This window comes from Amblyomma americanum, chromosome 9 (genome assembly GCF_052857255.1).
Source record: "Amblyomma americanum isolate KBUSLIRL-KWMA chromosome 9, ASM5285725v1, whole genome shotgun sequence".
NCBI lineage: Eukaryota > Metazoa > Arthropoda > Arachnida > Ixodida > Ixodidae > Amblyomma > Amblyomma americanum.
Window position 1 is genome coordinate 91,387,806 of NC_135505.1, and position 22,798 is coordinate 91,410,603.

The following is a 22,798-nucleotide window of genomic DNA, read 5'->3' on the forward strand; positions in this document are numbered from 1 at the left end:
CGGGCTTTTGGATGTTCCTAGTCATGGCTTTCAATCAATAATTGAAGAGCCTTTAATGGATTTCTCACATTAAGAGAACAACGTTGTATTGAGAGTGTGTAAGGGCCAGTGCTGGGCAGAGAGAAGAAATTCATTACGGTAAAGATGCGGTCCAGTTGGTGACTCACCACGAAGAACTGTGATGCTGCAGAGTGTAAACTACACACAGACTTGTTGCCACGAGAGCTGCCGAGTGCTTTTGAGTTGTCTGAGCGTGTCATTGTTGTTGTTTTTTTTGAGGGGGGGGGGGGGGGGGGAGGGCTGCTTTGCAATCCTTCGTCTTGAGGGGATATGAAGGAGGAGATAGAAATGCAAGGTAAACTGTGGAAGGCTTGTATGACAGATTTTTATTTGCATTCACTCGCGTACATGCTATCCCAGCTCTCTACATAATACTAAATAAACGAAAATAAAGCTATGCACAATAAAGACTTCCAAAAGCGCATTCTCTGGCCATTCTGTCATCAATCTTTTCTCACTATCAGTATTATCTGCAGAGCGCGCACTAAGAATGGTGATAATAAATGTAATGTCGCCTGCCAACATTAAGAAAATTCCTGCCGGTTTATCATTGCTAAGCACGAAATACTGTGCGAAACGCATTTTTTGCAGGTGGACCCCATTGCCATATATCTGAAAGCCCGATTGAGGTGAGGTGTCTACTGAGTTGAGTTGAGGTGTTGAATGCTACAGGTGGTGTTAGCCTTGCTTTATCTGCCGGCAATTGCTCCAACGTAGCGTTCCTTTTATATTAACAATGTCCTAAAGCCGGTCGCATGTACCCCGCTATGCGCACAGTCTCTTATAATAGCACACATTCTCTCCCGCAGTCACCATCTATGTACACAATCTATCCACACAGTCCACATCACAGTCCACTCCAGAAGTCACCATCTATGCACATATTCAGACACAGTAGAACATAGGCCATTGTAGTGCCACAATCCATACGCACATCCACTCACAGTATAACGTAGGCCACTCCGAAGGACACCATCTATGCACAGATTCAATCACAGTAGGCCATAGTCCGTTCCTGCTGTCACCATTAAGGAACAAGATCCTGACTCAGTGAGCAAGTTATGCGAGTACTCAAATTTTTCATCTCAATGCCAATGTGCGCCGGTGGCCTATGCTCCAGTGTCCAGTCTCTGCAGCAATGTTGCCAACGCCAACACGTATTGCTATGGTGGCGAGTTTCTGCCACGACGTTGTCCAGGCCAATGCATGCACCGCACATCTCTCTGTCACTACCGTCATATAGCTTAGAGCGCGAATATTAGTCTGACCGTAGTTAATGAAGAAGATGTGCAATACACAGCGCGAGAGTGTGTTCCAGTACAACACGAGGTGTGTTCGAGTGCGGCGACAGCCTAGTGCTCTCACACAGTGGCCAGTGAAACTGATCTCTTCTCACCGCCGGGGATTTAGGATTCAGTCGAGGACATTGATTCGCTTAATTCTTATCTCTTTATTTCACTTCTCACTATCCCACAAACTTCACAAGATCTAGCTTGGGGTTTACCCAACGGAATAGTGCTCTCGCAGTAATAGCTTGCGTACCAACCAAACCCTACAAAGCACTGCATGGAACGGCAAAAACGTCCTTGTTGTTTCGCTATGTGGTTCAAACAAGGAAAGAGAGCATTTGCTACAAACTTTGTAACTAAAACACAAGAATGTAAAAACGCCACGGAAAAATTGATATTTATTTGCGAACAGGCTTTTACGTTCCTGAAAGGGCCTCTAGCCCATTGGCTATTGCACCCCGTAAGATCGTTACAATTGCACAGTGTAAAGAAAGCTAATAACATAAAACTCGCAACATGTTCGACGGATAATGAAAATATATAATCGAGTTAACGATGCAGAATTCAAGAGAGCAATGTCTGGTGGGAACCAGCCTGAAGGAAAATAGCCGCGAAGTAAAATTGTGTAAAGCAAACAGGAAATGGTCATGAAGACGAACTGCCATTTGACATAAATAAAAAAATAATAATTGCGAGCTTTCCAGTTTAGAAGAAACGTTAGAGAGGGGTAGATGCTAATGTACGCAGTAACAGCTTGAAGTTTCCACCCCGTTTACCTGAAAATTTGTAAGAATGACTAAGTTTCATCTAACGGAGGAAGAATAGTGAAGGAAAGTATTTGCATTTCAAATTCGCTGGTGAAGTAGGCGAGCTGATGACGCTTAGCATTCTCAAGGTTTGTATAGCTAATTACAATACAATACAATATTTTTTATTCCAAGCAACGTACACAATGTACATGTTTGAGGTTAAAGGAGAAAAAGCAATGTAAAATGTTTGAGGTTAAAGGAGAAAAAGCAATGTAAAAGCGGCTTGAGGATTCTCACCGTCACCTATGATGTGTCCGGCAACGCTGTGCTCAGCAATGTCACGAAGTATTAGGGATCATAAAACCTGCCCAAAACCTGGGACATTTATGCCTAGCTCACACACCAAGCATCATGAATCAGAAGCTTAGGAGAACTCGTTCACCTCCAATCCCCTTTCTTGGAAAATAAAGGAAGCCAGTCTCAGGCCAGGAATAGGTATGTGTACCTTTGTTTCACACCATTTTATTGACATGTTTGAAGACTATTTACATGTCCATTATTTTTTCGCTCGTAACAAATACGAACTGAAAGTAAGTGAAACAAATACTAACATTTTTGCTGTGCAGGTATAACCGAGGCTTCGCATTTTTTTTACAGTTTGTCTTTGTATTTCTTCCGGTTGCATTTTGTTAATTTGTGGTGCGCCTATGCTATACTCCTTAGAGAAGATAGCGGAAATGCAACGCGCCTAGGACGGAGACAATGCAGCAGATTGTTACTGCCACTGTGGTTTCCGCCCGTTTTCATAGAAGGAGAAATTAGGAGTGTAGCCAGCCGAGCCACTAACTTGGGAGAATTTCTTGAGAGTACCAACGAATTCAGTTTTGATTAGAGTCCAGTCTGTCAACACAATTTTCTATTGTTATTGCACCAATATATATCAAATGGGATGCTGGTATTCCTCCGAGGTAGCTCATAGACAAGCCGCAGGCCATTATAGTGAGTCCTGAAGTACACAATCGGTTCTCAAACTACAAGCCTAAAGCGATGGCGGTTGTAGGACGAGGATTTGCACAAAAAGTGATTAAGTATAAAGTCTGCCGCTAATCTAATGATAGTTAAAAGAACTCAACTGACAATATGCTCTGGACAGTATGACCCCATTCTCAGGGCTACAAATCCTGCTTCCAGAGCTCCTTCCTAACATCTCAAGTGTGGTAATAGCGAACTACGAAGACAACTTTTACTGCAGTGCTTGGTTAACGAACAAGAAATACAGCTTTCAGTTATGCTCCATGCATTCTTTCGAACACCCTTGCCCAGCGCTTCGAACCACGCCAGCCAGAAAATTCTGAGATCTGGAGAAATGTCAGTCATCACTTTAGCCAGCAGACATGAAATATATTCCTTCAAGTTCTAATACAAAGCACGGAAAAGCACACTAGCCGTGTAATTAAATGGATGACAAGAAGCGCCAAAGGAAAGATATCCTATGGTGGCGGGGATATAAGTAAAACTACACTCGACGAGCGTTGTCTCCTTGTGCGAAATAAGCTTATTCGATGATGCAGTCATGTCATGCACAACTAGTGTTGTCTCATGCAGCTGGGCACTCTACCAATCCACAGGCCTTCGTAGCACGTAGGAGTCGACGTGCCGATGAGAATCTTTCCTCCTTTGCAACTGTAGCTGGCTTGCAATCCGGACTCGTACCATTTTTTGTCAGGTTCAATTGTTAGGCCCTCGGGAAGTGGAGGCCGCTGGCAGGCGCCTTCAGGCGGCACGAATTTTTCTGGAACCATAGAAAAGATATTTACATAGATAAGTTGCCCTTTAGCGTGTTTATTTCGGAGCGCGATTTATTTGTGAATGATGGGCGATTTCATCGGTTCCCAGAAGTAAAGTAAAAACTCGATTTGTGAACTCGAAGCCACCTGCCGAATGTACATGGTTAGCCCCTTCATACGTTATATCTGTATGAGGGTGCTCATGTGTGCGTCCTCATGACATTGTGTTCCTTAACCAGTTGTCATGTTTGATATCACGTTTCCTTGTGCAAAAATGTCTATCTCGATTACCAGCTATTACAACGACACTACTTTTACTGCCCAGAGGCGGTATATTAAAATATTTATCTCGCGGTTGGATACTAGTGGCAGCTTCACCAGTTCCTTTCTCTGTGTCAACCTGCCTGATAAACACACCCACACGTTTTCTGTGTTAGCCAGTTTGTTAGCGACACTTAATGCCGCAGGGCGGCACACTTGCTATAAGGGAGGTATTAAAAGAAAATTCTAGAGTCATGCCACCTCTAGGACTTCTTAAGCGTGCGGTGATATCACTCGGCAGAAGAATATTTTTCGTTTCGTCAGGACTGAAATATTCACCACCGCAGTCAGGTTTGTATACCGCAAAACCGTGCTTACTCATCGAATCCCAAAACTACACAGCTATCCTGGGGGCCGGTACATCCATATTTGTTTGAGGATGTTCTCAGGCGTGTTTTTATGCCAACTGCTATGCCATCTAGAAACCAGGCGATGGAAAATTTCTCGAAAACATGACACAGCGGAATCGAAGGCGGAGGTGGAATCATGTTGAGTGGCATAAAATGCTCTGTACTACCTTGCCACCTTTGTTTCCATCCAGTGACAATGATCAATATCTTATGCACTGATTTTCTTTACGCTATATCTAAAAATGGGAGCGAATAGAGCACATTTGACTTTAGTATTAAGGACTATAGAAAGAACAGCAAATGCACTTCGATTCCCCTGCATTTCAAACTGTGGAAATAATATGCACATGACGACTAACCCAGATATGAAAGTTGCTGTGCTACTGTGTTCTGAATTCTTTATTTGTGTACAAAGTGCAATCTGTTTTTTCTTCAAATTTTATGCAGATAATAACTAAGATATGCAGTTGCCGTGCTATTTCGCTCTGATTTCTTTATATATATGCAAAACGTCATGCGTATTTTTGTACGGTGGTGATTTTTGTGTCTACTTGTATACGCACTATGTACATGCTTTGTGTACCCACTGCTGTTGCTGTGGGGCCAGGGCATAGCCAGGAGCCTGATTACCTTGTTTTGTCCTGCCCCACGGGTAGCGCCATGTATTGGAGAATAGAGCGCAGACATTTATGTTACTACAGTGGGAAAGCAGGAAGTTTCAGGGTTGTCTGCATTAAAAATTATTTTCAATCCGCCTTTAAAGCTTTTGCTTTAGAGATACAAAGGACTGAGTACGAGTTTAATGTACCAGATGTTTCAGGAATGATGTTCAAAAATTTTGTAAATTAAATTTTTTGCGGTAATATATGACTTCTGGCATAGTATGACAAATGTTGGCGTCTTAACTGGTAAGATGGTTAACTAATTTTAATATTTACCTTTTTATCTAGTAGAGTTACGGACCTAGTTGCAATCATGGATGTGTAGCCGGTTGTTAGTGATAGCCTTATCAGTCTTTAGAATTCCGAAAACGCGAATATGCTCGTCGCTGCGGCAATAAAATATTTGGATTCTTAAACTAGTTACGTTCACTGGAAAGTTTGCTTTTCCGTACAAAGTTGCGGCAAGAACCTAAGTGTCTAGGGTCAGTTTTGCGAAACTGCTGGGATATCATCGCTAAAAAGTAATGTTACTTCGAGACACGAACGATACCGTGGGCGCCATGTTTTCCACGGTCACTACGCATTGACAGCATCAGAAGCTTCCCGGATTGCTCAGAATAGGTAATTTTTTGCCTCTGTTCATATAACATAATTGAACAGGTAGGTTAGGAAAAGTTCTAGGCACACATGTGAGTAGAAAGGAGCTGAATCTGCGTGTTCTCACCCAGGCCAACGTTCCAAATCCAACATTTAAATTTATAATCTAGTTAGAAATATTTGTGACCAAGTTTACACGTTTGATCCCAAAATAATCTATTAAATACACACTAAGGCCGTATGTTCTTGAGCATATTTGTTTTGATGATTCTAAAGAATTAACGCGCGGTACTGTTAAGTAACGAGAAATAAAAATGATCGGACTTGCTTAGCCACTGCACAAAGAGTTTGTTTATTCCTTATTTTTCAAGTGCCCTTTATTTTGCAGCTGAGCCGTCCAAAAAAAGTAAACATGCACGATCCTTCCTCAAATCAAATATGGCGTTCCAATTATATCACACTAACCTCCAGGCCTCTGCTTCCAACGTGAAAGAAGAAAAGTAGGAAGTACATTAAGAGCCTTGTCACCTTCCCGTGAGAAAGTTTCGATTCTCCTTGAAATTTCTAGTTACGCATATTACTTTTACCTTTCTATTTTTCTTTTAACTAATTGTATTAGAGCTTTCAATAACACCGCGGTGTAGAAATGAATTTAAAGCCGTTATTGCATGGACGCGGTTAGCGTTCCTTGCTTCGGACATGCTTATATACTGTGATCCTTGAATGCGCCCAGAATGTTACGTATACTTGTCTGTTGAAAACCATCTATCATAGGCATTTTAGAAACTGCTTTGAATATTTCTCAGTGATAAAAGTACCGTATTGTGCTGTTGAAAAATGAGATGAAAATTGGTTGTTGGGAAAAGGAAATGGCGCAGTATGTCTCACGTGTCCGCGGACAGCTGAGCCGCGTCGTAAAGGAAGGAAATAACGAGGGTCTGAAAGAAGAAAGGAAGAGAGAGGCACCGTAGTAGAGGGCTCCGGAATAATTTCGACCACCTGGGGATCTTTAACGTGCACTGGCATCGCGCAGCACACGGGCGCCTTTGCATTTCACCTCCATCCAAACGCGGGCGCCGAGGTAGGGTTCGAAACCGGGTACTCCGGCTCAGTAGCCGAGCGCCCTAACCACTGAGCCACCGCGGCGGTTAAATGCTTCCCTGCATTTCAGCACGTGCGCTTATAACGTTGTGATAAATTTGAAGCACCGCAAGTCCTTTTTGTGTATGCCAAGGCACCCGCCGCGGTGAAGAAAAATTTTATAGGCATTTTTTGCGATCTATTGGTTAGGCCTTCTTGTTTTAGCCACGCTTATAGCTTGTATCGTGTTTCTTCAGCATGACGCAACATTTGTTGTTTGTGTTGTCCCTCGGCTGCTGATCCCGATTGCGCGGGTTTGATCTCAACTGCGGTGGCCATATGCCGATAAAAGAAAACTACAAAAACACACGTGCGCTGTGCGGCATCAACCCAATCAACCCAAGGTGGCCTAAAATGTTCCTGAGCCTTCTGATACCACACTATTCCAAGTGTAACTTCGAGTAGTTAGGACCATAAATTACGACTATGTGTACCTTGGCAATAACAGTACTGCGCTTCTATGTCTTACGACCGTGATAGATCCAAGAAGTTGTCGCTTGTATATGTGACACGGCACTGCAGAGACGCAGAACCGTAAGCGTTTCTTAAAGCTACCCTAAGTCCGATAAAGGCATTCTGCTTTTTCGGGGTGATTTATGTTTTTACGATATGAATCACAATGTACTGTCTTGTTTGTAGGTATATTGCAATATATGTATATTGTTTCGCAAGCAAATAGCTAAGTGTTATTCTGTATGCAGCAGTTTGCACAATTTATAGCATCACTAGTGTTTGATTTTCTTAATATTCTTAAATATTTAAATCGGCAAATGTGAAAGCAAATTTAGATTAGAAAAAGTTGTGCGCGACCGAATACACAAAGTCTGAGGTCTTGGTTTCAATTTCTATACGATGTCATCTTTACTCACCGATCTCCTTGCAGGTTGGTGGCTGACCTGACCAACGCCCGCTGCCCAGACAGACGATCTCCTCCGATCCAGTCAGGTTGTACCCCATGTCACAATGAAACTGAACCTTTTCTCCCGTCGAAATTGGCCCCGAAGAGGTCACTTCCAGCTCTCCGTTAAGAGGACTCTTGGGTTTCTCGCAGATCACATCTGGAACCACATGAAGCATCACGCATATTTGGAATACTCGAGACCATGATGGCAGAATAAGCCATAACCGGTCTTCTATAACACCAAACCAACCGTCCGACCTGAAAACAAGGAAAAGCCACCATCACAGGAAGTAAAACCGCTGATATGAAAGACCTTCTTACTCCTCAGCAGCAACACATTAAGAACTTGGAGGTCGGGAATGCCGTGCAGTTAACGCTCACATATTGATAAGTTAATGAAATGGCTTCTATAATGATTTAGTAATTGCACCTGGGGATATATTTGCTTGGGCACCAAATTTTCTTGCGCGGCTTATGAAAATTTCATACCTGGAAGTTCACACGTTTTGTTTTGCATGCATTTCTATTTTGTTCTCTGCGGGGATTACAACTTTTCTTGCAATATTAGGTGCAATATTAGGCAGAAAAATATTACGAAATAACGCAAACATCTACATATATTCGAAGACACGTGATTATACTTCACACGAAGCAAGAATTTTTAATCGTAAGAAGAAAGCTTGGTGCAGCGTTTGTATTCTTCTCGTATCTTTATAGAACTTCATTGGCTTAAACCAGCGGTTGTCTCAGTGGGCTGCTTTCAGCTGATGAGGAGAGTGGTTCTTCGCTGAAGAGAGTTTGCCTCTGGTGAAAGAAATTTGCACGATGGCTTCACTACACAGTATTTAAATTCCAGACCTGACAGCAGCAGGGAACTGTCATTAAAGATAATTTTAAATGGTATATGCGCGCACGTGGCATACTCGTCTTCAAATAGCAATGGAAAGCGAAGGGTGAAAAAATGCCATAAACCAAGATAAAACGCACCAACCATAAGTGCTGCATAATTGGGAGATGGCTGCATTGTTTTTATTTTTTTTTCTGAGCAGATTCTCTCCACAGAAATTATCATTTTTCTAAACTATATAAATTGATAAACCGGAATCAACAGCATGCTTGGCTCGAAATATATCACCAATGTTTTGCTACTATTGTTTTTTGGGAATTGCTGTTGCAACCTTACACCGCGATAACGAATAATAGCTTATTTAACGCACTATTCAATGTATTATGCAACGCCTGTCAGAGGCTGGCTTGTTTTGTATCTGCAGGCCTGGAATGGACAAACTTCGGCACTCTGGTTGAGCAGTGACATGACGTCCTTAGTAGTTTAATCTTCATTACTTAATAAAAAAAATTGCTGATATGCTGTGTTGGCAATTATCAACTTTACGAGAGGCGCTTCGAGCGTTTTAGTACCAAATCGAGTTGCGGTCGCTGTGTAACAGTTCGAAAATTGTGTTCAGTATCAATTCTTACTCCGGCATGCCAATGAAATATCAGTGCAGTCAATTTATATTAGAGAAACACGAAATATATACGCCAGCTCTTTATTCGCCATGCATTGGCAAGACCAATTTTTATCTAAAACAATTATTTATAACTTGTCCATACGTGGTTACATTATTGACCTCTACAAATTCCATTATTCGTTTTGAACGTTTAGGAAGGACCCAATTTTCATTTTGAGTGGTACACTGCATACATCTCATTGCCTTAAAGGGGTGATCCCGGTGTTTGTCGAGTTCATCTTATTGCAATAAAATTTAGGCCGTTGGTTTTTCTCGTTCCTGATTACTTGCACCATGCTTGCATCCGTGCTACATTTCGTGCAAGCTAAAATAAGTTTCTTAAATTGGCGCTTTCTGGAACTTTAGTTTCAATTATTAAAAAATACACTACATTCTGGACTTTAAAAAACTTTCCCCGCACGTTAATAACCACTGCATGCTACACTAAAGAACTGTGAGGGTTTATTAAGATTTAGCAAAAAAAAAATAGGCGGCGGAAAACGCGACTCAGGACAAGATACACGCACTATCGCCCTACTTACAGCTGACAGATTTCTCGCTCAGCCATGTAATAAAGCATTTTTGCGAAAGCGCAGAAGCAAAATAATTAATTAAAAGTTAAAAAGAAAAAGAACGAAAGATGGAACAGCTTCCTATATGCGGCACGTATGTGCTTATGACAAAAAAGGAGTGGTGTTTCTTTTCGGGGATTGAAAGACGACTTGACTTCGATTAGTTCTGGAAAATGGTATTAAGTACGTGGTGTCAAAAATGCATAATTGTAAGTTCGAAACTTCGGTAAACGTGTGTGCGTGCTTATGTGTTTGTGTGAAGTGAGCCTGCGTTCTAATAGTCCTGTATCTCGTTTTCTCTCGTTGCTTTCTTGCTGAAACATGGACCACTTGGCCAACGCACAAAAGAGCGTTTTTCTTGCAATGTTTGTGGCGTCATCGCAGCGTCACTTGATGCGTAGTCACTGGCCGCAAACTGAGTTTCGGTTTTGCTTTGGTGTTTTCCTAGTATTAAACTGATTTCATGCGGTATCTTGTAATCGGTTTCCATGGGAGAGAGGGCACTTTAAGTACTCTTACGTGAGTATTAACATCAACTGTTAAAAGACCTCCGAATTGGAATTTAAGGCTGCAATGAATGTGGTTAATAGTGTCCGTGTTTATAGGAATGTTTCCAATGGGTAAAAACACTGCAGTGGAAAAATGCACACGTGGCCACTATCTCCTGGCAATTTGGTTTCTTAAGTCATACATTTCAACTTGATTCACCTGCTACCATGATGCTGATGGAATGCCACTTGCCATCCTCCGCCTCGCAGCTGTACGTGCCCGAGTGATCGGGTGTTGAGCTGCCGATTTCCATTTGGTAGGCATGGAATTCGTTGTCATCAGGCCGTTCTTTGATCCACTCGTAGGCAGCATCACGGGGATCGGTATTGTTGTGCAGCCATGACACTGATCCCTTTCGCCGCGGGTACAGACACTTCAGGCGTAGCCTCCTCCCAGGCCGCACGACGATCCTGCCATCATCATCAGCGGAAGCCCACTCGTCATCCACTAGGCCGTCGTGGGCGATGGACGGCACAGCCACACCGGAACTGTCGGCTGGGAATTTGATGAAATAGGAGGAGTTATTTTTAATTGAAGACCAGAGAATATGCTGTTCCGAACTTTGTAGGTAAAAGAAAGACTGAGAATCATTACTGGAGTTGCAGACACTCTCTTTCTGACGTTGAAATCGCGGGTATGTTGAAAATGAACACCAATCACAAGCATTAAGGACCGCATTAGTTTTGAAAGCACTACAGTTTAAGGCCCTTTTTATTTGCACCCGTCTGAAGCCATCAATAATGGCTCGTGAGGTTTCTTTCGTAGCAAAGCGGCTATCGCTCAATAACTCGGCTAAAGAGTTGGCAACAACAAACTTAAATATCACAGTAGGGACGTTCTTTTGAAGAAAACAGTTTTTGTTTCTGCTGATATCATCGTTGAAAATATAACAGAATTCCTCAACACTACGTATATTCCGCTGATTAGTGTCAATGAGCGTTGGTTCCCAAGGAATATAGTAGCAGCAGGCATAAATGGAGCAATATCTTGTGCAGGAAAGCCGGCAAACATGTATAGCGATGAGCTGAGATGCTTTTTCGGATGTTTCTGAAGACGATTTGTTCACTTTTTGCAGTGAACTTTACCTTCAATGGAAAAACACGATCCGACGAGACGTTTGAACTAGGAAACGACAGGCGCCACGTCAGGATCCAGAATGGTAGATTCAGTGACGTAGTCAGAGTATAGCCGCCGTGGTGTCTGAGTGGTTATGGCGCTCGGCTATTTATCCTAAAGAAGTGGGTAGATCCCGGCCGCAGCGATCGAATTTCTATGGAGACGAAATTCTAGAGGCTCGAGTGCTGTGCGATGTCAGTGCACGGGAAAGAACCCCAGGTGGCAGAATCTCCGGAGCCCTTTACTAAGGTTTCCCTCATAGCGTGAGTCACTTTCGGACGTTAAACACTCCCATAAACCATAAACCGTAGTCTGAGTATCTTCCCACTATTGTGGCAGGCATCTGTTGCTGGTAACTCTCTACCCTGTTACAATTCAAAGACAAAGCGACAGATGCCCCTCAGAAGAGGCCGTCCGGCCAACGCCATCGACGGATTATCAAGACGTCACTATTATTCCCATCAATCCGCTAATTGATGAGCCGACATCATCCCCCCCCCCCTCCCGCCCCAAGATTCTCCTCGTCTTGTCGGCTGCTTTGCTAACAGATATAAAGGTTTGAGTCTAGAAGAAGCGACTTTGTAAAGCTCATTGCCGCCTTCACGAATGTCAATGAGAAGGTCAGTCGCCATTATGCGGCGGTCTGCTGAGTGTATTAAGAGTGATGAATTTTCGAGTCTGTGGATTCCCTATAGGCGGCAGAGAATCGTTGAAAAGAACAGCATTTAAACGAGCCAGAAACAGTGAAAATTGGCATCTACGCACGATGACTAAGCAATAATGCCCAAAAATGAATTACTGCATCAATGTCCGCATTTCTGCTAAACAGACAAAGTTAGAATTCAAAATACTCTTTGGGACCAGACGTCAGTGCACGTTAAAGATTCCCAGGTGGTCGAAATTTCCGGAGCCCTCACCTACGGCGTCCCACATTGCCCTATTTCCTTTGGGACGTTAAACTTCCTTAAGCCTCAAGCCTATTTGGAGCCAGAGTCACTGCGTTATAAAATCACAAAATGCAAAAGCTAATCAAACTTGCAAATTGTGTAAGGCGCTTACATTTCCTGAAGCCACGGTTTCACCGTTTTTTTACAGATACGACAACTTTATCAGTTTTGCGAACTTTTGTCTTTTATTGTCTGCACCGTTGCTGGCATTATGTTTTGCACACTTCGTCATGACTTGCTACAAAAATCTGTCGTGCAATATAATGTAAATTAAGGTAACGATCCTTGTCATCTTTAACATTAATATTTCTGCTTAGGTTTTGAGAAAACTTGGAAGTTTACACAAAAAATAGTATAAAACGTTCTGAAATCTGGAAATTTAGATTTTTTTTGTCTCTCTCCTACTTGAACACAAATTAGCATAGTTTACTTTTTATAGCTTGGAGAAAGACTAGACATGCATATACGTGGCTATGTGTCGAAGTAAACTTCTCTGGCAAACCACAGTTGTTAAGGATAGAATGTCTGAAGGTAATCAAGGTCAGTTGTTGGGCGAGTTGGTATCGATGTTTCATGCCTACATTGCAACGAACGGGACGTAGAAGAAGGACACAGGCAGGGACACAACACAGCTGCACAACCAACTTAACCAATATTTAACAGCTTAGTGCGTGAGACGTGTAGAAAAAAACATAGAACAAAAGAACTTGGACAATTCCAGGCCGACTTTTTCTGATAATTCAATTAGCACCAAATTGCCACACCATGTTTGGCCTGGATTAACTAGTGTGTAGAACTTCCTGACAAAAGGGTGCCTATGGCAACTCTCTGTAGGCGATCATGAACAGGCACTTCTCCATCTTCGAGGAATTCTAAAGACTTCACCCTCAGCTAGTAGCGAAAAATGGACTGTCACATATCTAGCGGTGTTACAAGTTTCACAAGGCAAGTTGTTGGGCGAGTTGGTAAAGGTAATCCACAACTAGAGCGACGTGTACGAGAGTGAGAAGAAAATACTCGTTGATCGACCTCAAAGTATGTCTTTATCGATGTGACACTAAAAATCTCAGTCTCGACGCATCGACGGAAACGTTGTGCATGCCCAGTAGTGCTGCACCAGATATTCCATCATACCTTCCGTTGAATGTACGGTACAAAGTTTTATCATGACTTCGAAGCTCTGTTGTATCGCCTATTTTTTGAAGCTATATTTTTTGAAGCTAAATTATCTTCTCGATATACATTGTTATCTCTCCTGATACGTATCTTAGGAAGTTTAAGTTAAAGGTTTTTGTATGTAATACAGCATTTTTGCCCTTGAAGGAAAAAAAATGAGACAGGTGGCCTTCTGACAGGACCCTATCCTCAGTACAAGTCCAGGGTGCAGTAACAGTGGAGCGTCAGCAGTTGCTCTCCACAACAGCAAATATACGAGGTCAAAATCATCAATATACAAAATGCTCTACATTAGGAAACAAAATGTCCTACCCCATTTTACCGCTGTAATCTAAAAGCAATAAAAAGGGAGTAATTACTCATTGACATTCACCCGAGCGCAGCCATGGCTACAAAGGAAGGCTGGTCCCCGGACTAGGACGAATTTTTTTTAACTACAAAGTTTCTGAGAAAGCTGTATAGCTTTCCTTTGTAGACGTATGGCTACTCTTGGGTGTATGTCAATGAGTAATTACTCCCTTATTACAAATCTACTCCACCTTAGGGGATTCGCCTCAACATTTGACCAAAAGCAATTAATTTAGATGTGCTATTTAAAAAGCGATAAATTTGAGAAATATATGGGTCGATAAATTTAGCGGCCAATATTCAAGACCAGTGCTCTGTTACGGAAAGTGTTGCGAGTGCTTGTGATTTATTTGTTCACTTTGCGCGTCACAACTTGAAATTTGCAGTTCCCTGCCTGTAGAGTTATAACTTTTGCTTCACTGGGCATCTTACTAGCCATTGCTTATTGGTCAATATATATCTGCACATGTTCCGTATTATGAAAAGAATAAAAAAATTATCTGTTGTTTAAAGTTCGCTTAACCCTGATGATAAGCGAAAGCTTCCTTTAAAAGTCTACGTTCACAAACGCCACACACGCTGCCGAACGGATTCTCTGTAAAGCGTGGATGAAATGCACGTGTAGCCGAGTCAGACTCGCTGAGTCTGATCAGGAAGTTAGTCTTCCGGCACTCCGTCTCACTTGAAACCATCGCCGCGTCCAGCGCCGAAGTTGAAGAAACCTCCGACTCTGCGTCGCTGGTTACACTGGACGCTTCAAGGTCAGATAGCTGAATCAGCAGACGTAGTTTAAAGGTCACGTGGGCTTTCGGCCAATCATCAATTTAATCTCCACCTGCTACGGTTGGCAGCTTTTTATGATGTCAGTAGTTCACACGACCTGCCACGTGACATCACGTGACACCTGTCACGTGACCGGACTGACGCTGCCATCTTGAAAACCTAGTGATGTGAAGCTGAGCATCAAAAGCGAAAAACGCAGGAAGAGAAGAAGAAAGCAAGGGAAGAAGGAAAGTAAGTTCAAACAGAATCAAGACCATAAATTTTGTGGTAAGGTAAACATTACGCTGAACTGAGATGTGGTAAGTGACGCAATGACGGGTTACAAGCCCGAATGTCGACCTGGATGATAATGGCCGCCTTGTATTCATATTCAACGGCAGTTGCCACAAAGTGCTATTTCACACAAGACCAGATAATTTAAGGTCAAGACTGCTGTTGTAGTACGCACCTATTAAAGTTAGTTTTCACAGAAGAATAGAGGAAAAAGGTGCCCTAGCGATTCGTCTTTATGAACTACATCACGCCTTTTTTACGGGCTACAGAGAAGATACATGTCAAGCCAGGTGTCGAATGCCTTTGGATACACAACTTATTCAATGCGAATTGAAATATGAGGTAGCTAGCCTTCATTCCTTTAAAAAACATGTTTAGCAAAAATCTTAGAAGCCATGCAAGAACTGGAAATGGTTTGGTCGGTGCGGCAATTTTGCCGGTTTTTGCAAGTTGGTCGTGTATCGTACCAGTATGAGAGAACTAGCACCAGGTACGGTGTGTAACAATCTTTCATGGCTTCCAACTTTCGCCTTGATAAAACTGAAGACCACTGTGCTCCGCCTAATAAAAGACATAAGCAGTCATTACAAAGTGCGGAGAGGTATTGTTTTCATGTTCTTGGTATGAAAATTTCCTTGCGCGAAAGTACAAGTAAGAGGCGTGGCAAACGAAGAATTTTTTAGGCGTTTCTTGTAACCTGTAGTAGTACTACTAAAAGTGTGTTGCGTATTGGCAGCGCTCAAAGCAGTGCGCTATCATCACAATTCCTGAATTTGTTTGATTGATTAGCCGCCTCTATTTAAACAAGGCAGCGTTGTCCGCATATATATCAGATAGATGCATTGCTTCCTGTTTTGCACTGATGCATGCACCATTTTGTAAACATTGCCCCATTGAGTTGTTGTAAACGTATCGCTCTATTTTATACTTTTACTTGGTTCCCAAAGCCTCATCAGTCAAACTTATCAGTCTTTAGTTCTAGGCTGCAGGACTGCTTCTATTCTCGAAATAGAACTTCAAGTCCAATTGAGCTACAGGGCTGTAGTCTTTTGCGGTTAAGCGCCAGTTCACGATTTCAATTGCTGCCTACGTCGCGGCTGGTTATTCTCCTAACCAAACCTCTTAATTTGCAACCTGAAAGGCTGTGCAGTGAAAGGAAAATGGTAAGTAGCTTGTCTTCCATCGGCCGGCTCCGTAAACATGCCTTGCCTGTGCTGCTCATTTTCAAGTAAGTTAGGCCTTCTCTTCATCAAGCTAACCAAAAACCATGCGATATGATTTGCCGCATGGAACATAAGATACTGGAATGATAACAATAGGAGAACAATGAACCAGTGAACTTATACACGAAAACGTGGGTAGCCTTGCTGAGCTCTTTTACAAGATATAAAATAGAGATAGGCAGAAAAAAACTGCTAACCACCTAGTCAACACCTTTACGCGTTTTTTGCTGTGAACGGGCACAAGGCCAAAATGACTTGCCTCAATAATGAGAGATAGGAGCCCTCTGGCGTCCGAGTGGTCAGTTAGATTTTGAAGCTGTCAATTATTGGCATGCTGATTTAAGGCCCACTTTGTTCATTCATTGGTTTAGAGAGAGAAGAAACTGTGTTTAAAATAAATGACATTTCTCCTGTCGTAGGTGCGCCGCTTTTTACTAAAGACTGGCGCTGGCTAGAATCTTCTGTTCAGGGTGAGGAGATGGACATGTGTAGCTCGGGGAAAAGATACCCTTGAGCATGGTTTTCACGATGGTTTAAAAGTCATGGTCACTCTGTCGCTCTCAGCAAAGGGAGTTGCTGTTCTTGGTTCTTGATGGTGTAAAACGGCGCAATGCTATATTAAGGTCCTCTGGGAGAAGTTATAAACAGTGACAAAAAAAAACAGAAGCTTTGTAGCTGGTAACGGAGACGTCACAAATATTGTCGAAATGACTTACAAACGGCGCCTTTATGCTTGCGCTTCAGTATTTCAATTTACTGCAGTCCCAACCCGTCTTCAATATACCGAGTCTCTCAAGTTCTTGGCGACCCTGTACGCTTGCATGGGATTTCTCTCTGCGAAATGTGGGGTTGATTCCCCCTCAAGGACATGAAATAACCCTGAGGTTTTCCAAGATCCTTGTCCCTAGGCTTTTATTCCAGTGTTTCTTGAGTCTTTTAGGCAAGCTTTTCGCTATTTGAGAGCACCGGACACCAGTCCACACGGGAATGAAAGTTCTTAGCTAAAATACAGAAGAGAAATGCAGCCATGTGCTGACACTTACCCAGCATCTGCTCGAGAGTCGGCAGCGATTCGCACGTGGGCGGTGGGCTCGACCAACGCTTCGCTCCGAGGCAGGTCAGCTCGCGTGCCCCGACTAGCCGGTGTGTTCCCGCCGGCATGCAGTGAAAGCGTACGACTGATCCCACGGGCATCGGATCGCTTGGTAGGTTAGGAGCACTGAACCTGCCTCCAGGGTTCGTGGACATAACCAGGCGCTCGTCCGCTGCCAGCACATTCAAGCCCGGGCAGTCAGCGCTGTCATCTGCATGAGGTTAGCTGGTGGTTGCGAGATCAAACTTTCCTTGGCACATGTGCTGAAATTGACTTAAGAGAACCGCTCGACTCAGGGTTGCAGCCCCAAGCCCTGACCAGGGCCCTGAATTTGGCGGCTCAGAAACAAATAAAACTTTTTGCAAGTTTAAAGAGGAGTTGCCTTCAAGTTTAGAGCCATGACCTTTAAGTAAATCAGGCGAATGCACCATTACGTGGACGTATAATGAGAAGGACAATGTTCGCGGCTGGAAACAAAATATTCGTGGTATTTACGTTTTGTGTTTCTAGCATAAAGGGTTACTGACAATGTTTTTGTCCGCTTATTTTTTCCCTTCAAAGAATCCTACGGGCCCAATAATCGTGAAAATAAGCAGAGTATACCAGTGCCCTAGTGTGAATAGTTAATTACGAAGGATTTTGTACCCGCAGTTTCGGTCGCGGTTGACGCTACGGCTGAAGTGCACATCTGAATCAGGTTCGAGCCGCCAACCTGCAGTAGCACTTGCTTGGTGACTTGGCGTCGCCGTCAAGCACTAGTTCTTTCTATGAATCAGCACTGTTTTCGGTTACGTCATAATAATTTGAGGGGTTGCACCTTGACGTCCGTCGATGTGAAAGTATATGCCGAGCGGGGCTTCGGGCAACGTTTGCGTATTAAATATTGTTCCACTGAACGCCAGTGACCGAAACGTGCTAAAGGTGATCTCCTTGGGCCCATAAAACAAATCATGTGGTTTTATTGCGTCGGAATGTTTGCGCTCATAACCCTTTAAGAAAGAAAAAAATAATTTTGTCACAATTCTAACGTTGCGCAATTTTGACACTAACGCAACAGGAATGCTTCTTGCTTGGGCCCCTACTGTTTTAGGCAAAAAGATGGTGCGAATGATCTCGACCACTCTCTGCCAGATGTACCCGGAGTTGCGGTGCACTTGGTTTGACGTTCGGCTGCTGCCCTAAGGTCGCGGGTTCGAACGCGCCCTTTGCTGTCGTACTGCGATGGAATTCACATACGAAAAACGAGCGTGCGCTGTGCGATGTCAAGACACGTTAAGGAACTTCTTTTGGCATAAATTATTCGAGAGCCCCCAAAGACAGTACCATTCTTTGTTCCTGTGTCGCTTTGGGACCCTAATGTTCACATATAAAAATTCATAAATTTTTTCTAAGAATGACTTTCAAAATTGGCCAAAATGGCACTTCTGACACCAAACGCTTTGTGTCGGGTTATGAGATCGTTCTGTCGTAATACGAGTCAGCGGTTGATTAGTTATTATCAGATTTGATTAGCGGAGACGATGTGCAGGTAGCAACGTTGTCATTTCGTTTTAATGTGGTTTAACGTCCCAAAGCGACTCAGGCTATGAGAGACGCCGTTGTCATCTCCCATGACTCCGTGAGAATTCGGTGCTTCAAACCCGCTCTCTTTCCGCCTGCGGCAGTCAAGCATTTGCTTTTTGGGTGTGCGAATATAGCTGCCTAGTGCAAAGCCGTCAAAACGAGAGTCGAGCCAAGTTTTTAAATGTTTACAATCGCCATCTGTGTTCCAATATCGAACATAAAAGAAAACAGCAATTACCGAGGAAAGAAACTTCTAACAGGAAAGAGCTTAAAAACGCAGTTTTTTCATATCTTAATTATAAGATTTCACTGAAACAATCAACATGCTTGCATTTTTGTTTTGCTATTGACAATTTTCTCAGCGTCAAAAACGTTTTTCACTGCTTTTCTACGGCCTTCTTAACAGCTCAATGTGAGCACTGAAAAACCTTGAATAGAAAGATTTCGCTGCACATCGGAAGAATGGATCATTACATTCAATGTGTTTATTACAGTACCTTACAATTTTCCCAAATTCGAAGTTCTTGACGCTGGCCTCTGTACTTTTCGCAATCATGAACCGATTTCACTTGAAAACTACACGACCTCAGTTTGCGTCTTTTATGACGCAGAAAATAATTCTGTGATTCCCGTCAGACCACCACAAGCAGGGATGCCTTTTTTGCCATGTTCAGTGCGGCAAAGCCAACATCGCATGCTACCAAAAAATTGTTTTTTTTTTCATTTTCTATATTTAGAACGACTATGCCGATTCAGAAATGTTATTAACTGAACTAGCCTTCGGTGTGGAAGGCCTGCAGCTATAGCAATATATTGTATTGCACTAAGAAATTCTAAACCGGTTTGTAAATTTTAGTTATCGCGTTCTGAATCCCATTATATGAAGAAAAGTTTGCCTTGTACAGTACTCTAGCCACGACCGCATCGATGTATCGTTCACGGCTTTTTAACAAGCATCTGTATTTTATGATATCGGACGCCCTGTATATAGAAAATTTGCGGAAAGCAATGTGCTTGGTTGTTACAAAAGTATGAATCAAGATTTGCAACGCTTCATAAAAGGCACATACAAATATTCAGTGCTACGAGAAACGCAATTGGAGAAGAGCGTAATGGTCTTGGGCACTTTGGTTTTTCGAACACAATCTACGACATGAACAACCGCTTTTGCTTCTCGTTTCCATAGAAACGGTCGCAGAAAGGCCATCGATTCAACCAGCGAAATTGCGGTCATTAAAAAAATTACACGTCATTAGCACGGCGTCCAGGACGTTTATAATTTGGACGTCGCGGACACTAAGACATAAATGACTAAAATCTAGAGGTAACGGAAAGTTAATTGCGCATATGTGGTTTAATTTTGCTCTCAGAACTCTAAGGCTACTCACACACAAGATCACTGCTAAAAATTCCGAGCAGGCTATCCGGCTTACTTGTCTTTTTGTGTCTCCCCAAACAATTTTTTCAGAGACATTTGCGATCTAAGAACCTCTGCTGGCATCTTTGCGTACCAGGACACACAGTGAGTAAATTAACCCTTGAGCTGCCGCGGGAACAAGGCCGGGCCTCACATTGAGCTTGGCGGGCCGGGTCCGAGCTCAGTAGACTGGTAATGTAGCGGGCCCGGCCCAGGCCCGGGATTGGAGCAGCCGTTCTTGGCCGGTTTCGGATTTAAATGCTCAGGCCCGGGCCGGGCTCGGACCACACAACGCATCCGGTACGGTTTACTAGTATGATCATCAAGTTCGGAAAATATATTTACCAGGGTGCCAGCCGTGGATTCCGGGGAGCTGGCTAAGTGAATCTGTGATGTTTTGCATGTCTTGTTTCAATTTTTCGACTTCAGCGCTGAACATTCGACTAAGTTCTTCAGTTCTTGTCTGGAGCTTGAGGTCTGCTGCGATGACGCTTTTGTTGGCCTTTTCGCTTACCACTTCCAACCAGCTGGTTACATTATCCAGAGTCTCCTTTAACGCACGAGTTAAAGACAAAGTCTCTTGGATGCGTCGGTCAAAATTACTTATTGGTGTTTGTAGCGACTGACTCACGTTTCTTAGTTGTGATTTCAGTTCCATGATCTCCTGTGAACGAGCCAATTTCACAGAGTCGTTAAGCGCCAACAACTGAGCCTCTAGTGTAGCCAGGCTGTCATTGATCAGACGAACAGAGTCTTCTTTAGCAATCGATGAATTAAGACCAAACTTGATCTCTTCAATCTCATTGAAGGCACTCTGCAAGCTCGCCCAAACTGCATTTGTATTGTCCGTGTTCTGAGCGGCTCTACCTTCAAGTTCGGTCAAGACGCGTTCTTCAAATTTCACTAGAGTCTCGTTCACAATGTCACTCATGTTGGCCACGATAGCTTGCATTTCTCTTATGGCATCTGTGTCCAGTGCCATGCGGCCCGATACCAAGAGATGAAGCTCGGACATATTTGCATTCAGAAGAGCGCTACTATCTTCAAGCTGTGATAACCTGCTATCCCATTCGCCATCTTTGAAGATTTGTTGCAGATTGAGAAGCTGCTGAGCCATCACACGCATGACGTTTTCAATCGGCAGCTCGTTGTTGTTCCATTCGTCGCTGTTCTTCTCTAAATCATCGCCCAGAGGATCACAAGGCTCCGACGGAGTTATCGAGGCAGACTGATTAGACGTGGCGAATCCCGTGCAGCCTCCAAGACCACTCTCGCTCATCATGATCGTAAAATTTCCTTCCGATCCAACAAATTCAATTTCTCGGATGCCATCGAAAGCACTTTGATTTAGGTTTCCGTTGTTTAAAAATGTATTGGAAAAATTTCCGGAAACGTAGGATTCATTGTCAGCTGCAAGACTCTGAGCATCTCGAAACATGGAAACATTAAGGTAAGGTATTGGAAAAGGTTTACTAACTCTTTCTGGTTGTGAAGGGTAGTCTTGAAATTCATTACCATCGTTCTCCTCGCCAGTACTGGTTTCAGACACCTCCGTCGACACGCTCTGTTGTATATTTTGGGTGGGTGAGCTTGAGGCTTTGTTCCTTTCGAAGCTGTGGTCCTCGTTTGTATTAGGTACCTTGGTTTCTCGCTGCGAGAAAGACATGAGTTCCATGACGCGCTGTCCAGCTTTGCCAAGCCGCTCAATCTTGGCCAATTTGATTGGGAGGGAGGCCATAATTCGCCGCATCGCCGGCGTCAGAACTTGAGCCAGCAACTTTGTTTCTGCATGAACTGCAGCAATGCTTTGGTTAGTGTGTAGCATATCTTGTTGCAAGTCCCGCTTCACTCGTTCCACGGTTTCGCGGAGACCATTGCGATCCGCTTTCATTTCACTCACGTCAGCTTGAATCCGCCGTATTTTGCTTTCGTCCTCCTCAATCTTCTTGTGGACTTCGCTGAGACTTGTCCATGGTATTGGTTGTAGTAAGTTGGAGACCACACTCTGGCCTCTATTTTGCAGGGTATTCACACTATCTTTTAAGTCTTTTATGTCACCCTGAACATTTAGGTTCAGTATCTGTAGTTGATGTGACGTAGATATGGCAGAACTCACCTGTTCTCTTAGGAGTTCAAGCCTCTCCTCAAATTCTTCCACCGCCTTCAATACATCTGAGCAGCACTTGCAATGATTTTCCGTCATCATCACCGAAGCTGGTAGGAACACAAATAGCATCGCCACAAGCACTTGCATATGAAGTTCCCTGGCACTGCCCATCTTTCGTGGCTCCGTTTTCCCGGGCACGATTCAGGAACGCACATGAAAAGTTCCGGACATTGCTCACGCTGCTCTGGCAGGAGCAGAATTTCT

General features: G+C 43.3%; 1 protein-coding gene across 3 annotated transcripts in view; it reads right to left on the minus strand.

Moving 5' to 3' along the window:
* Positions 1–365: 365 nt before the first annotated feature.
* Positions 366–22,798, minus strand: part of LOC144103217 (locomotion-related protein Hikaru genki-like) — a 22,742-nt gene continuing 309 nt past the window's right edge. Inside the window, exons 1-5 of one of the 3 annotated variants that reach the window (XM_077635991.1) lie at positions 20,773–22,798; positions 17,398–17,658; positions 10,648–10,983; positions 7,825–8,013; positions 366–3,890 (exon numbers count right to left, since the gene is read on the minus strand). The exon at positions 20,773–22,798 is cut by the window's right edge and continues 295 nt beyond it. In XM_077635991.1, coding sequence (XP_077492117.1) covers positions 3,685–3,890; positions 7,825–8,013; positions 10,648–10,983; positions 17,398–17,658; positions 20,773–22,705 — 2,925 coding nt within the window. In that variant the 5' untranslated portion in view covers positions 22,706–22,798 and the 3' untranslated portion in view covers positions 366–3,684. The remainder of the gene's footprint in view (positions 3,891–7,824; positions 8,014–10,647; positions 10,984–17,397; positions 17,659–20,772) is intronic. The other 2 variants (XM_077635993.1, XM_077635992.1) reach the window with 2 other exon arrangements.